This window comes from Mustela nigripes, chromosome 1, assembly GCF_022355385.1.
Source record: "Mustela nigripes isolate SB6536 chromosome 1, MUSNIG.SB6536, whole genome shotgun sequence".
Classification (NCBI taxonomy): domain Eukaryota; kingdom Metazoa; phylum Chordata; class Mammalia; order Carnivora; family Mustelidae; genus Mustela; species Mustela nigripes.
The window spans coordinates 266,389,804-266,407,443 of NC_081557.1; the positions used below are offsets into that span (position 1 = coordinate 266,389,804).

The 17,640-nt window shown below is 36.4% G+C and overlaps 1 protein-coding gene across 1 annotated transcript in view; it reads left to right on the forward strand.

The window, feature by feature from the left end:
- BMP2K (BMP2 inducible kinase) overlaps positions 1–17,640 on the forward strand; it is an 85,625-nt gene that overhangs the window by 9,487 nt on the left and 58,498 nt on the right. The window contains exons 2-4 of the mRNA XM_059378718.1: positions 1,394–1,512; positions 4,322–4,427; positions 16,357–16,499. Of these exons, the coding sequence (XP_059234701.1) occupies positions 1,394–1,512; positions 4,322–4,427; positions 16,357–16,499 (368 nt within the window). The remainder of the gene's footprint in view (positions 1–1,393; positions 1,513–4,321; positions 4,428–16,356; positions 16,500–17,640) is intronic.

The following is a 17,640-nucleotide window of genomic DNA, read 5'->3' on the forward strand; positions in this document are numbered from 1 at the left end:
TTGTATATGAAATTAATGCTAAGTGAACTTCTTTTAAAAAAATTCCCTGCATTGTTAGAGCTTTTATTTCAAGTACCTTTCCCAAATACCCTCTTTTTCTTTCCTGGTAACCACCTTGCGAGTTGGATGATTTGACTTTCCCTACATTGTGTATATGGCAATCCAAATCTACGACGTGGGAGTTTTACAGTTTCTTGGAGCTGCAGTTGGGGGATATGAAGACTGGGTTGAATCCATACTGGTTCTGGAGTGTCTTAGGAACTCTTCTTCCCTAGCATTTATCCCCAGTAGTTTACTTTTCCTCTGACTGTTTTGTGTTGAATCAATGCAGGTGCCTTATAATTGATCAGGATGCTGTTTTATTAGGGCTATCAAACTGATAAAAGTGACACAACCATTTTTTGTTTTAAACTACATTAAACAACATAATATCCTTTACCAGGATGAGCTTTAAAGACTTCAGGTGGAGTTTTTGTGTAGATGTGACAGAAATAATTGTTCTTTAGAAAGCTGAGCAATATGTTTTGGATCTGCTTTCTCAAATACAGTTAACAGACTGTCCAAATAACGGTGGCATATATCATGAGGACACTTACATCATGCTAAGACTTCTGGAAGGAGATGGTTCCAGAGTTGTCTAATGCAGTAGCCTAACTGTGTCAGTGGTTTAGGTCATCTTTGCTCTGATCCTTTTGGTCTGTCATGGTCCCGTCTGGTCCATCCTGCCCACAGATAGCTACAGTAGGTCTGAACATCATATTCATCTATAACAAAATCCAAAAGCTAGCAGAAGAGCTTGGCCTTCTTCACAAGTCTCTCTCTTTTCTGGGTGGACATTCTTTCCCTGCAATCCCCAGCCAATTTTCCCCTTATGTCCCATAGCAAAATTGTTTACATACCTAGTCCTAAGTCAGATACTGACAAGAGGAAATGAGATTCATTATCTCCGTATAACAGTGTTGGTTCATCCCCTGGAACTGGAGGGGAACCCACCCATCTGATTCTGTTGCTATCTCAGATAATATCAGTGTTTTGTTATCACAGAGAGGAGGAGGCTGGTGATTAGACAGTCACTAATATGTGCCAAACTATAGTAATGCAGTTATAGTGACATTTTCTACATGTTACATAAGAGGCAAAATGAAATTTTAGTATTTTAACCTTTAAAAGAGAAGCATGTTTATTTGAGGAGCATGCTATTCTCCATGTACTACTTTGTGATGTACTACTTTCCTACTTCATAGGAAGCCAGTGTTTTGGCTTTTAATCTAATAAAATAGTTGCTTGCTATTATTTTTGTCTTGTTTGCAGTTTATTTCTTAGATTAAGCTCCTCAGTGATACTGCATAGTAGTTTCTGCTTCTTTGTAATTAACCGGTACTTATTCTCCTAGGTGGATTCTCCACGGTTTTCCTGGTGCGGACACATGGTGGAATCCGCCATGCATTGAAACGAATGTATGTGAATAGCATGCCAGACCTCAACATTTGTAAAAGGGAAATTACAATTATGGTAAGTGAAAGTGTAATTCCATTTGAAAAATTGGCTGTATTTTCTTTTGATTTTGCACTGTAACAGTAGCCAGGTTTTAGGCAAGCTGCTTACTGGTTTATGCAGGTCTAGAAAACCTTTGAAGTGTATTCTTTATAGTCCTCCTTAGGGCTAACTGTAGTCAACTACTCCTTAATCCTCTCTTTCTGATTGTAGTTCAATGGGCAAGGACTCTGCTTTTTCTTTTTCCCCCTCTTTTAAAAATACATTTTGATTATGAAATATTTTGAGAATAGAAAAATTAGGGAATTATGTAATAAGTACCAGTTTATGCACTACCCAACTTAAGAATTAAAATTTTACAGATAGAGTTAAAGCCTCTGTATATTCCTGCGTAGCCATATCCTTATGCTGTTCTCATCCAAAAAGAAACCATTGTCTTGAATTTGGTGTTTACCTTCCCCATGGTGTTTAATGCATTCAGTGTAATGTGTGTGTCTTCAACAACATTTTGTTTTGCTTTTCATTTTAAAAATCATGTTATAAAGTTTACTGTTGTTATTACTTTTTTGGGGGGTGGACTCTACAATACATGGGAAGAGAACCTCCAATAAGGGAAAGATTCTTTTTAAATGTTAGGAAAAGTAAAAAATATTTTAATAGGTTATTAAAGAAATGTCAGTAACTGGGTTAACTAAACAGTTAAAAAAATGTACCAAATAAAAATATTCTTTTTTTCTAAGTTATCTTATTCTCAGTGCTCTGTGTGGTTTCTTGTTTTACTCCTCCTCCTTCTCCCCTGGTCGTCTTCTCTTACGTCTCCTCCCTCCCCTCCGCCTCTCGCTCACCCCCCATCCTTCCCAGCTTCCTCCTCTTCGTTCCCACCCTCTCTCCTCCCCCTGCGCTGCCTTTTCCTCCGCCTCCTCTTCTTCCCCCTCTTCTCTTTCTTCCTTGCCCTCTCCCCATCAGTCTCTGCCCATCTCTTCTTTCTTCTCCTCTCCTTCCCCCCGCTTCCTGCACGTCTTCCTTCTCTTCCTCCTCCCCGGCTCTTGTCTGCGGCTTATCAGATGCTAATATATGTTTAACACTTTTGTCTTATTGAAATGAAACTTTTGTTTGATTTATTTATTTATTGCAATCCACTATTTTAAAGTGAACAGTTCGGGCATTTAGTGCATTCATGATGATGGGCAGTCACCACCTCTGCCTACTTCTGAATCTTTCCATCACTCCAAAAAAAAAAAAAAAAAAGAAAAAATGAAACCCCTTGCCTGGCAAGCAGTTGCTCCCATTCCTACCTTGTTCCAGGCCCTGGCAACCACCCATTGCGTTATGTCTCCATAGATTTACCTATTCTCGATATTTTATGTAAATGGAGTCATGCAATATGTGACCTTTTATGTTGGCTTTTTTCACTTAGCATGTTTTTGAGGTTCATCTACCTGGTATGTGTGTATCTAACTGTCTATCACAGCTTGTTTATTCATCTTTTGAGGACTTTAAAAAAAATTGATGGACATTTAGGCTGTTTCTATTTTTTGGTTTGTTGTGAATAGTGCTGCTATGAATATGTGTGTATATATATTTATTTATTTATTTGTTTTCAGTTTTTTGAGTTTGTATTTAGGAGTGGAATTGCTGGGTTATGGTAATTCTGTGTTTAACTTTTAGGAGCCACAGAACTGTTTTCCATAGCAGTTGAACCTTTTATGTTCACACCAGCAGTGTGTGGGGTTTATGTTCACACCAGCAGTGTGTGGGATTCTGGTTTTTCAACGTCCATGTCAAACACTTGTTAATATCACTGCTACTGTGAGCTGCTTAGAGATTTCCTACTTTACATCAACATCATTAGCAACATACAGTTTGATCCCTTTTGTTCAGCGATAGGTATACTTATACAACAGGATTTATCTGATTCGGCTTTATTCTCCCTACTTCCTACTTAGACTAGAATTGACTAGGCTTTGAGACTTGGTTTTTAAAAGCATTTTAGAAAAGCTATCAGTTGAAAGGGTGAAGAGATTTACCCCCAAGATAATTGGCGTTCTTAGAATAAGTTCTTGAACTTGAGTTTAGACATGGTACTGTGTACCATAGTTCTTCCTTTCAATAGAATTTGTGTAATTTTTTTTTTCTTTTTAAAGATTTCATTTATTTATTTGACAGAGATCACAAGTAGGCAGAGAGGCAGGCAGAGAGAGAGAGGAAAGCAGGCTCCCTGCCGAGCAGAGAGCCTGATGCGGGGCTCGATCCGAGGACCCTGGCCTGAGCTGAAGGCAGTGGCTTAACCCACTGAGCCACCCAGGTGTCCTAACCTGTGGTTTCTTAATAGAATTTTTTTTTAGCCACTTGTTAGTTTTGTAGGTTATTTAGTTAAAAGTATATACATTCATAAATCCACTTAACTAAGTACACATAAATTGTAGTATGTTGCAGGGAAAACCAATTAGAGTGTACTTGTTAGTTCATAAATATTAGAGCTTAATTAAAAAATATTTTTAGCTAAAAATAAATAAAAGTTCTGGTATTATATTCTTGAGTCCCGAAGGACTATCATGCACACTTTGGGAGACTGCTGGTTTTGAGTGAACCATCTCTTTTGTCCTGATTGAGTTTAAAAATTAGTGTTCATTGAATATTTGCCTGTTAGAAAATGGCAGGCACATGTAAGGAAACTTTTCATTGAAACTGTAGAAACCTTTTTGAAATATGTCAGCTTCCATATTTATTCTTAATTTACTTTTTGAAATTCTTTAAATATATTAATTTAGACTTTAAACTATTGCTAGTAGAGCTTGAAAATGTATGTTTTTAAATTATTTTTCAGAAAGAGCTGTCTGGTCACAAAAATATTGTGAGTTATTTGGACTGTGCTGTTAATTCAATAAGTGATAATGTATGGGAAGTGCTTATCTTAATGGAATATTGTCGAGGTAAGTGTTTTTCTGTATTTGTTTTATACTGAAAAAAAAAATTGTCCTTAAAATGGTTTACTAGGTGTCTTGGTTTCTCCCAGGACAGTTGCCATCTGATTACTTCTTGTAATCCCCAGCTTTAATTATCTAATTAAGGAATGCTATTAAGAAATATTTAAAATTTAGTCCTCGTTGGTGCAGTGATGATAGGAGCATGTAAGTGACAATTAGAAAAATGCTGTTGTTTTAAACAAGAAATCCAAGCAGGTGAAGAGCAGTTATACATCTTCCTCCCTATATGTTTCATTTATATGCCAACAAAGGAGAGCATCATTTATCAATATTAGTGTTGTCAGATTTTCTCCAGCACTCTATAATGTTAATTTTCAATATATATAAAATATAATAAATTTAGTTGCATTTTGATCTATAATATTTATAAACTTACATAGTCTTTGCGGTTCTTTTATAAATATCAGAAGGTTAAAAACTATTTTATTTGGATATCATGGTATTTCAAAGAAATATTTACTGGTGTAGTATGCCTTAATAATTTTAAAACTTTTTAATGTATTTGGAGGAGGCAATTAATTCATTTCCAGTAAACTTGCTTTTTTTTTTCTTTTAAATCAGACTGTATCTGGTTAATTTTGACTGTAACGAGCCTTGATTTATATTTAGATTCTCTTAAGACAGTTATGATTTTTAATTATATTAGGAACACTTGTCATTTCCTGAGTAATGGAGGAAGAGGAGGTTGGTGATGGTGATGGAGAAAATACAGTCTCATTTACTGTAGTTTTGTAAGGAGGGAAGGACGGGGGAAAAGGAAGTGAATCTGTATTATATCTATTATGTTATACTTGTAAATTATTTCCATATATAATATAAAAAATTAGATTTTTAAATTTTATTTATATTTCATACTGTAAAACATGTGATCTCTTTAAGGAAAAGATATTGATGTTATTTACTGTATGTTCCTGAGTTCTAGCATTTGTGGTGCTGTTAGCTGGATAGAGTAGCCCTTGGTTACCTGTAAAGATAGCCCTCAGCTATTTTTTTAAAGATAATTGAATCTGGGAGGAGCAAGATGGCAGAGGAGTAGGAAACCTTAATTTCATCTGGTCCCAGGAATTTGGCTAGATAGTTATCAAACCATTCTGAACACCTACAAACTTAACAGAAGACCAAAGAAGAGAATAGCAGCAATTCTGTGAACAGAAAAGCGACCACTTTGTGGAAGGTAGGATGTGCGGAGAAGTGAATTATTTGAGACTCACTGCAACAGGCCCCTCCCGCAGAAGATCAGCAGGAACATCCAGCCAACACCAAGATTACTGCTCAATGAGAACTGCAAAGCTCCAGTGCTAGGGGAATACGGCACATAGAATTCATGGCTTTCCACCCATGATTCTATAGTCTTTCAAAGTTAAATTTTAAAAAATTTCCTTATTTTTTCTTTTTCTATTTTTTTGAGTTTTTCCTCTTTCCTATTTTAACCAATATCTTATCAATTCCTTTTAAAAAATCTTTTTCAATTTTCATTTTTACAATGATACTCTATCTCTTCATTGTATTTAACCTTATTTTTTGTTTATATGTATATATTTTATATAACTTTTTATATGTTTATAAATTTTAAAGAAAGAAAAACATATATATGTTTATATATACATATATATGTTTATATATATATACATATAAACATATATATATATACACACAAAAGTGTTTCTTTTAAGTTTTTCTTTCTTTAAAATTTTGAGATACAGTTTATTCTAACAGACCAAAATATACCCTAAATCTAGTGTATGGCTTTGTTCTACTCTCCCGCCTGATCACATTCTTTCCCTTTCCTTTTTTTCTTTTTTTTTCTTTTTTTTTTCCTACCAACTTCTTATCAATTCTTTTTTAAAAATCTTTTTAAATTTTCATCTTTACAGTCATATTCCATCCCTTCATCGTATTTACCCTTATTTTTGTATATATATAGATTTTTCCCTCCTTAAAATTTTCCACTTTAAAATTTAAAATTAAAATTTTAAATTAAAATTTTAAATTTACCCTTATTTTTGTATATATATAAATTTTCCCTTCTTAAAATTTTGGGAGGCAGTTTCTTCTAACAGGCCAAAATACACCCAAAATCAAGTGTGTGGCTCAATGTTCCATTCACCTGATCATATATATAAATATATGTGTGTGTGTGTAGTTTTTTTCCTTTCGTTTCCCTCTGGTTTCAGGTCTCTTCCAATTTGTTGAGTGTATATTTTTCTGGGGTCGTTGTTATGCTTTTATCATTTTGTTCTCTCATTCATCTATTCCTTCTCAGGACAAAGTGACAAAGTGGAAAAACTCACCTGAGAAAAAAGAACAAGAGGCAGTACCAACTGCTAGGGACCTAATCAGTACAGTCATTAGTAAAATGTCAGCACTAGAGCTCAGGATGACAGTTAATAAAGATACTAGCTGGGCTTGAAAAAAAGCATAGAAGATATTAAAGAATCCCTTTCTGGAGAAATAAAAGAACTAAAATCTAACCAAGTTGAAATCAAAAAAGGTATCAATGAGGTGCAATCAGAATGGAGGCTCTAACTGCTAGGATAAATGAGACAGAGAATTAGTGATATAGAAGAACAAATGATGGAAAATAGGGAAAATAAGAAAAAGAGATAAACAACTACTGGATCATGAGGGGTAGAATTTGAGAGATAAGAGACAGCATAAGACAAAATAATATTAGAATAATGGGATCCCAAAAGATGAAGAAAGAGAGAGAGGGGAAGAAGGTATATTGGAGCAAATTATAGCAGAGAACTTCCCTAATTAGGGGATGGAAACAGGTATCAAAACCCCGGAGGCACAGAGAACCCCCCTCAAAATCAATAAAAAGAGTTCAGCACCCTGTCATCTAATAGTAAAACTTAAAAGTCTCAGAGACAAAGAAAAATCCTGAAAGCAGCTCAGGACAAGGTCAGTAACCTACAATTGTAGAAATATTAGATTGGCAGCAAACCTATCCACAGAGACCTGGCAGGCCAGAAAGGACTGGCGTAATATATTCAGAGGACAAAACGAGAAAAATATGCAGCCAAGAATACTATATCCAGCTAGGCTGTCACTACGACAAACAAAAACTAAAAGAATTTGCAAACTCCAAAAGCAGCCATATAAGAAATATTGAAAGGGGTCCCCCAAGCAAAGAGAAAGCCCAAAAGTAATGTAGATCAGAAAGGAATGGAGACAGTGTGCAGTGACAGTCATCTTACAAGCAATACAATGGCAATAAATTTGTATCTTTCAACAGTACCCTGAATGTAAATGGGCTAAACGTCCCAATCAAAAGACACAGGGTATCAGAATGGATAAAAAAATAAGACCCATCAATATGCTGTCTGCAAGAGACTCATTTTAGACCCAAAGACAATCCAGATTTAAAGTGAGGGGGTAGAAGAAAATTTGCCATGCTATAAACATCAAAACAAAGCTGGGGTGGCAATCCTTTTACCAGATAAATTAGATTTTAAGCCAAAGCTATAATAAGAGATGAGGAAGGACACTATATCATGCTCAAAGGGTCTGTCCAACAAGAGGATTTAACAGTTTTATTATCTATGCCCCTAACATGGAAGCAGCCAGTTATATAAAACTATTAATAACAAAATCAAAGAAACACATCGACAATAATACAATAATAGCAGGGGACTTTAACCCCCCCACCCCCATTGAAATGAACAGGTCTTATAAGCTAAAGATCATCAAGGAAATAAAGGCTTTAAATGACATACTGAACCAGATGGACATCACAGATATATTCAGAACATTCCATCCCAAAGCAACAGCAACAGAACACACATTCTTCTCTAGTGCCTACGGAACATTCTCCAGAATAGATCAAATCCTAGGTCACAAATCAGATGTCAGCTGGTACCAAAAGATTGGGGTCATTCCCTGAATATTTTCATACCACAATGCTTTGAGACTAGAACTCAATCCCAAGAGGAAAGCTGGAAAGAACTCACATACATGGAAGCTGAAGAGCATCCTATTAAAGTATGAATGGATCTACCAGGAAATTAAAGAAGAAATAAAAAAAATCAATGGAACTAGGAGTTTGTTCTTTGAAAGAATTAATAAGATTGGTAAACTCCTGGCCAGACTTACCACAAAGAAAAGAGAAAGGACCTAAATTAATAATAAAATGAATGAAGGAGGAGAGCGGTCACAACCCTACACCAAAGAAATACAATTAGAAGAACATATTGTGAGCAAATTAGACAGTCTGGAAGAAATGGATACATTCCTAGAGACAAATAAACTACCATAACTGAACCAGGAAGAAATAGAAAACCTGAACAAAGCCATAACCAGTAAGGAAATTAAAGAGTTATCAAAATTCTCCCAACACACAAGAACCCAGGACCAGATGGCTTCCCAGGGGAATTCTACCAAACGTTTAAAGAAGAATTAATACCTATTTTCCTGAAACTGTTTTCAAAAAATAGAAATGGATGGAAAACTTCCAAATTAATTTTATGAAGCCAGCATTACTTTGATCCCAATAAAGGAGAATTAACCAATATCCCTGATGAACATGGATGCAAAAATTCTCACCAAAATACTAGCCAGTAGGATCCAACAGTACATTAAAAGGATTATTTACCATGACCAAGTGGGATTTTTTCCTAGGCTGCAAGGTTGGTTCAACATCTGCACATGAATCAATGTGATACAATACATTAATAGAACAAGAACCCTTTGACACTCTCAATAAATGAGAAAGTACAACATCCTTTCTTCATCAAAGCTCTTCAAAGTGTAGGGATAGAGTGTACATACCTCAATATCATCAAAGCCATCTATGAAAACCCACAGCAAATATCATTCTCAATGGGGAAAAACTGAGAACCTTTCGCCTAAGGTCAGGAACACAGCAGGGATGTCCATTATCACCACTGCTATTCAGCATAGTACTAGAAGTCCTAGCCTCAGCAATCAGACAACAAAAAGAAATAAGAGGCATCCAGATGGGCAAAGAAGTAGTCAAACTTTCACTCTTTGCAAATGATATGATACTTTATGTGGAAAACCCGAAAGACTCCACTCCAAATCTGCTAGAACTTGTACAAGAATTCAGTACAGTGTCAGGATATAGAAATCAGTTGCACTTCTATACACCAACAAGACAGAAGAAAGAGAAATTTAAGGAGTCGATCCCATTTACAATTCCACCCCAAAAAACCGTAAGACACCTAGGAATAAATCTAACCAAGTAGGCAAAGAATCTGTACTCAGAAAACTATGAAGTACTCATGAAAGAAATTGAGGAAGACACAAAGAAATGGAAAAACCTTCCATGCTCACGGATTGTAAGAAAAAATATCGTGATAATGTCTATGCTACCTAGAGCCCTCTATACATTTAATGTATCCCTATCAAAATACCATCAATTTTTTTTCAAAGAAATAGAACAAATAATCCTAAAATTTATATGGAACCAGAAAAGACCCCAGATAGCCAGAGGAAGGTCAAAAAAGAAAACCAAAGTTGGCGGCATCTCAATTCAGACTTCAGTCTCTATTACAAAGCTGTCATCATTAAAACAGCATTGTACTGGCACAAAACCAGACATACAGATCAATGGAACAGAATAGAAAGCCCAGAAGTGGACCCTCAACTCTATGGTCAACTAATCTTTGACAAAGCAGGAAAGAATTTCTAATGGATAAAAAAGACAGTTTTTTCAACAAATGGTGTTGCGAAAATTGGACAGCCACATGCAGAAGAATGAAACTGGACCATTTCCTTACACTACACACAGAAATAGACTCAAAATGGATGAGAGACCTCAGTGTGAGTCAGGAATCCATCAAAATCCTTGAGGAGAACACAGGCAGCAACCTCTTTTTCCTCAGCCATAGCAACTTCTTCCTAGAATCATTACCAAAGGCAGGGGAAGCTAGGGCAAAAATGAACTATCGGGATTTCATCAAGATCAAAAGCTTTGGCACATTAAAAGAAATGGTCAACAAAACCAAAAGACAACTGAAAGAATGGAAGAAGATATTCGCAAATGACGTATCAGATGAAGGTCTAATGTCCAAAATCTGTATTGAATTTATCAAAGTCAGGAGCCAGAGAATAGGTAATCCAATTAAGAAATAGGCAGAAGACACGAACAGACATTTTTCCAAAGACATCCAAATGGCCAGCAGACACATGGAAAAGTGCTCAACATCACTCAGCGTCAGGGAAATACAAATCAAAATCACAGTGAGGTACCATCTCACGTCAGTTAGAATGGCTAAAATTAACAAGTTAGGAAAGGACAGGTGTTGGTGAGGATGTGGAAAAAGGGAAGCCCTCCTACAATTTTGATGGGAATGCAAGCTGGTGCAGCCACTGTGGAAAGCAGTATGGAGGTTCCTCAAAAAGTTGAAAATAGAGCTACCCTGTGACCCAGCAATTGCACTACTGGGTACTTACCCTAAAGATACAAATGTGGTGATCTGAAGGGGCATGTGCACCCGGATGTTTATAGCAGCAATGTCCACAATAACTAAACTATGGAAAGAGCCTAGATGTCCATCAGCAGATGAATGGATGAAGAAGATACACACACACACACACACACACACACACACATACACACACACACACACATACACACACACACAATGGACTACTATGCAGTCCTCAAAAAACTGAAATCTTGCCATTTACAATGATGTGGATGAAGTAGAGACAATTATGCTAAGTGAAATAAGTCAATCAGAGAAAGACAATTATATGATCTCATTGATATGAGGAATTTGAGAAACAGGTCAGAGGATCATAGAGGAAGGGAGGGAAGAATGAAAAAAGATGAAACCAGAGAAGGAGACAAATCACAAGAGACTCCTAATTTCAGGAAACAAATTTAGGGTTGCTGGAGGGGAGGTGTGTGGTTGGGTGTCCGGGTTACAGACACGGAGAAGGGTATGCGCTATGCTGAGTGCTGTGAACTGTAGTGTGAGTGTTATGGGTGCTGTGTGTATTGTGTGAGACGGATGAATCACAGACCTGTATTCCTGAAAGAAATACTACATTTTATGTTAATAAAGAAAAAAAAAAGAAGATAATTGAATCTGGCATAATCGTAACCTTGGATGAGTTTAATTAGTAGTCATCCGGAAGACATTTTAAAAGGGAAACCAAATGAATTTCAGTTTTTTGGGGACACATTTTATTTTTTAACTTTTATTTTTAAATATTTATTTGAGAGAGAGAGAGAGTCATGAGGAGATCACGACCCTGAGATCATGCCCTGAGCCAAAATCAGGAGTTGGATGCTTAATTGAATGAGCCACCCAGGTGCTCCCGGGGACAAATTCTAAAGTAGGAGCTGTATTTTGAGGAAGTCACGCTTTTGTGTTGTAAAAAATTAAATTTTTTAAATCTGGTTTGAATTAGCAAGCTGATTGACATAAAACTTTTATTGTTATCAAAGTGTAATTCATATATATGTTTTAAAAAGTCGAAGGGTTTTGTTAAGTTGTGGCTAAATCATTATCCTCTTGCCCCGTCCCTCTCCTCAGAGGCATTCACTTTAAAAATCCTTGAGATATTTCTCCTCATATTTACTTACAGATTTTTCCACTTAATTATGTAGAGGAGAATCTGTAGTTTTAATGAGATCCTTGGGGTATGAAAAAGAGGGAACTTAGAAAATGAGGGGAAGTATGTGATTCTGGGCATGAGAACACTCTTGAATTCGTTTGCTAGCGCTCTTTCTGATTTTATGTTTTAGAAAATATCTCCAAGTAAAGATGAGGATTTTACTGTTAGAATTTGTTTTTAGATAAATTAGTAATTGGTGTTTAAATTATTTTGTCACTTAACTGTGATATGTAATAGTTTATAATTACATTTTCTTTCTTGTACTTTAAAATTCTTTTCCTGGAGTTAATAATTACTCCACTTTTCGTTTGCCTAATTTCCTTCTCAATATGTAAGTATTTTAGCCTCACATTCCCCAAAGGAATTATAAATCTTTATACACAGTATGCTTAAACATTTAAATACTTGTGTCAATTTTAGTTTTTCTTCCATAGAAACGTCCTTTCGGGAGACTTCAGTTCTGCTTAATTTTGAACAGCATTTAGCTGTCACTCTGGGACTTCCCTTTGTCTTCCTACTTTGGGCTCCCGACTGCTCATGCCTCTCTCCTTGTTTTTAACTACCTCCTTGGAATAGAGTACGTTTTTCATTAGCTTTTTGATAATTGGTTATGGAGGAAAACATTTTTGAAACCTTGCTTATATAGAAATATTTTTATTCTGCATCTATATTTAATTATTAATTTGGCTGATGAAAGTGTTCTAGGTTGGAAATAATTTTGTTCTAGAATTCTGAAGGCTCTATTCCATTTTTTTTCCCCTAGTATTTGCTACTGTTGAGAAATCTGATGCATTATGATTCTTCAGTGTTTTTTCCATGGACAGTTAGGATCTTACCTTTATCTCCAGCATTCTAAAATCTCAGATACATTGCCTTGGTTATGGGTCAGTTTTGCTATCTTTATTTCTTGGCAGTTTTTCCCCTCTCCTTCATATTCTTTGTTCCTCTCTTTTTCTTCTCTTTTTATAAATTCTGCTTGTGTTGGGAGCATTCCTTAAATGTATCTTTCAGCTCCTCTATAGAATTTGGTGCTCTGTTATTTTTAATTTCCAGGAACTCTTCCTCTTCTCTCAACATTGTTCTTTGTTGAAATGCACCTTGCTCTTATTTTAGGTGTAAATCTTTTGTTGTCTGTAGTTATTAATTAGAGTTTTTAAAAAGTTTTCTTTTGTTCCTTGTGTTTTTGTTTTTTTGATTTTTTTTCCTGTTTGTTATTACACCTTCTTTTCTATGTTAGAAGTTTTCTTCATATGTTTTATCAGCTAAGCTTACTGCATGTACTGTAGATCAGAATGTACTCTCGGAGTGGGTAATTGCATCCTAGAGAAGGGATCCAGAGGCTATGAGTAGAGCATGCTCAGTTCCTTTTTCTCAGATGAATCAGTTAGATAAGTTCCTTCCCCCCCCCCCCCATGGGGAAAGAGAGAGTTGGAGGGGCAGAGAATGGGAGAATAATTAGCCTACCCTTACTTCTTCTATAGAAGCTAATTATATTGCATAAAATTGTGTAAGAATGAAGGTACTTTTGGAAGGCAGTCAGTGTTACCAATATAGATGAGGTACATTGATTTTGATTAGGTAGGGATAAAACTGTTCATGAAGTAGAAGAATGTGGTATGTAGCTGATACGCCCCATCGTGGTTTCAGGTATGAAATGTTGGCAGTCATCTTTTGTAATTAATGTTAGATCTTTGTCGGTTCGTGATTTGAGACTGCTTCATTTGCTAATACTCTGATGTATATAGGTTAAAGAGAGATTACATGCTTTAGGTAAAACTTCAGACTTCCAGAATCAGAGTTGAATTTGAATATATTTCTACTTTGTATGAAAAGAATGTTTAGGTGTGTGGGTAGCTTAGTCAGTTAAGCGCCTGATTCTTGATTTCCGCTTAGGTCTTAGTCTCAGGGTCCTGAGTTCAAGCCCCTTATCATACTCCTCACTGGGTGGTGGGTGTGGAGTCTACTTTAAAAGAGAGAGCAGGCGTGCACGCGCTTTTATTTCCAGGTGGTGTTTTACAGAAATTTCCATGGATAATATACCTATTGGCTCTTAACTTAATAACAAAACATCCCAAGCTCAGTAGCAAAAAGCAGCATTCACTTATTATTATTACTTGTGTAGCAGTGAGTCACCTGTCCTAGACTGAGCTTGGTGGGATGGCGCTGTTCATGTTGACTGGGCTCGTGCACGTGAGGGCGGTTTGCTGCTAGGAGAGTGACTCTGGTTCTTACGTTTCTCATCCATTTCCCTGGCATAGCAAGCTGTCCTGGGGATATTTTTCTTATAGAGAGAGTAGAAATACAAATATACCTTTTTTAAAAAAATTATTTCTGAATCTTTTTTTTTTTTCTTCTCATTAGAATAATCTTAACTTTAATTTTCAGGGTGCTTTGATTTTGCATAATGAAATTTTATTTGTTTCTGCATTTGAAATGCAGTTCAAATACAGCTGTTAGCTTTTTCTGGGGACTTGCGTTTTGTGATTCAAGACCTCTGGGGGGCACCTGGGTGGCTCAGTGGGTTAAAGCCTCTGCCTTCGGCTCAGGTCAAGATCTCAGGGTCCTGGGATCCAGCCCCGCATCGGGCTCTCTGCTCAGCTGAGAGCCTGCTTCCCCCTCTCTCTCTGCCTGCCTCTCTGCCTACTCGTGATCTCTGTCTGTCAAATAAATAAATAAAATCTTTAAAAAAAAAAGACCTCTGGATGGAAGAAAGAGAATTAACGTTTAAAATTTATTCTGCTCGTTGCACTGAAGGTTTGAGAGAGGATCTCAGCTCTTGAAAGAGTTTAAGGTTAGGATTTCTTCAGCTATGAAATACTTCAGGAATGTGAAAGAGCACCAATAAAATACTTTTTATCCTGTTTAATTTTTGTTTAAAACAAGTTTCTGTCGAATACACAAAAGGATGGAGGAAATTGCTGCCTGGTCAGGTGCCTCAATCTTGAGATACTCAGAATAAATTGCAGCCAAATATACTTGATTGTTCTGAGACTTGGGGATTGATAGGTAAAATTTGATATTTTTTCTGCTTTAAAATTTTAAAAAGAAACCCATCTGTTTCAGAAAATATATTAGCATGCTCTTTAGACAGTAATAATAAAAGGAACAGGTGTGTATGCATCTTCTTGCAGATTACAAAGTAGTAATTCATTTGTCCAGTCTTGTTAAAGGAAATTTTCAAGTTAATATAAGTTTGCCTTTTTAAATTCTCAAACTTATTTTTATTAGAATGCCTTCTGAATGAATTACATTTTTACTTGTGTTCTTAAATGATGGTAAACTTTTTCTTAATAACTTAGAATTGCCATTAGGCTGTTGATTGTCTTGGTAAATGTAGTATATAAGCATCCTCTCAGGGCTTGTTGGTATGACTGTTGAGTTTAGTTAAGTTATTCTGCCCATTGTCTTTTACCTGAATTAGAGCATAAGCCTCTTAACCCGGCTCTCCATTTCTATTCTTGTGATTCCCCCATAATCAAGGAGATCCTTTAAAAAGGTAGAAGAGGTGGTTTCCCTGGTTGTCAAGATAAAATCCAAAATATGGCTGACGGATAGCTGTCTTGTCAGTGTCATGTCACTCTACCTCTTCTCAGCTCCATAGACCGTACCTACCTTGGCTTCAAGTTATTCAAGATTATTAAGCTCTTGTCCATACTGGAGGCATTTGTACACGTTGCTTATTGTTGCTAGCATGCTTTTTCTCACAGATCTCGGCCTGGTTGGTTCCTAATCATCCTACAGTCTCAACATAAGTATTACTTCCTCAGACGTACCTCATCTGACGCCCTCTCCTCCCCATCCTCCTTCACCAATTTGAATTTAGGTTCCTCTCATGTTATCTTTATTGTATATAATTATATGTATTTATTTGTATATGGTTTGTTGTTTATCTGTGCCTTTAGATTATACATTCCATAATAATCTAAACCCCGTTTTTGCTCACCACTGTTTATCCAGTGGCTTGCACAGTGTTGAAGAAGTGTTTCTTCAGGTCCATGATGCCATCAATTATAAGGTATATCTTGATTTCAGAGATGTTAAAATCTTTAAAAATGACCAGTAGCATCTATTTTAAGATGTTTTCATTCCAGAGATGTAAAATATGAAAAAGTACAGGTCACTGAATCAATAGGGTATGGTACAGAAAGGCTCCTTACTTGAGCATTATGAAAAAGCCAGTTCCCCATTACCTGAGACAATATAGACATTTCTTAATTTATTAATGGCAGTTTTTTTTTTTTTTTTTACTAAAAGTATGTCTTCTCAAAATTTCTGTTTTGGTTAGCCGGGCAGGTAGTGAATCAGATGAATAAGAAGCTGCAGACAGGTTTTACGGAGGCAGAAGTGCTGCAGATACTCTGTGATACCTGCGAAGCTGTCGCAAGATTGCATCAGTGCAAGACTCCAATAATTCACCGGGATTTGAAGGTAGGAATTTTAGACTGTTACGGATGAATACATTTTAAACTTTAGCACTGCAGTGTCTTGAACTATCTTCCTCTACACTAGGTTTTCTTACCAGCCCTGAGAAGGGTCTGTCTGTCCCAGGCTGTAGTTACTGAGGCCAGAATAGAAACTGTGCTTTCCATGACCCTGAGGGCTTTTAGTATGGCTGTCGAAGGGGATGTTGTATCCTCTGCTCTGCTTCTGTGTTACATAGTGGGCTTCTAAAAGGTTTCTTGTGAGCAGAAATGTGAACTTCCGTGATGCAGGTTTATGTCCTTCTACACTCTTCTCTCCCAGTTCAGGTCTCCTCCTGTTTCCTGTAATCCGTATTAAGCATCAGGATGCTTTCCAGAGATTTGGGAGGCAAACTTGAATGGGTCTTTTTACTCATTTATTTATAATTTACTATAGCTTTCTGTAATTTACTATAATTTGGTGGTGATTGTCTGTAAGGTCGTTTCATCTTGGCTTTTTCTGGGCTCTGATCTCTTGTTACACTGGAAAAAGTCCCCAAACGATTTATTCCTGGTATCACATTTCTCAAAATATCATTGAATATATCATTTAAAACAATGCGTGTCTTCCTTGATGCTCACAAACACTGAGATCACAAAAATCTCTCTTCCCCAAATGCTGTATGCTCAGATATCCCATGGCTAGACTCTCACCTTGCTTCAGGTGTGCTCAGATTCACCCTCTCAGTGGGTCCTGTTTTACACTGTCTTATTTACAGTTCCAGTCCAACATTCCTGCTCTCTGCCCTGCCCTTTATTATCACTTGTTACCTCGTAAGATGCTGTATAACTTGCGTACGTGTTGTGCTTGTTGTGTACTTCCCGTTCTCTCCCACAGAATGTAAACTCCCATGTGGGCAGGGATTTTTCTCTTTTGTAGTGATAAATCCAAGTACTTAAAATGGTGCCTGGCACATAGCCAGGGTCTCAATAAATATTTAATGAAGGAATGAATCCCAGTTCTGACTGATTATACAAAATTATTATGCAAGGTGATAATAAAATCCTCTTAAGATACAAGAGAATAGAAGGTGTCATTTAAAATGCAGGTTGTTGGGGCGCCTGGGTGGCTCAGTGGGTTAAAGCCTCTGCTTTCGGCTCAGGTCATG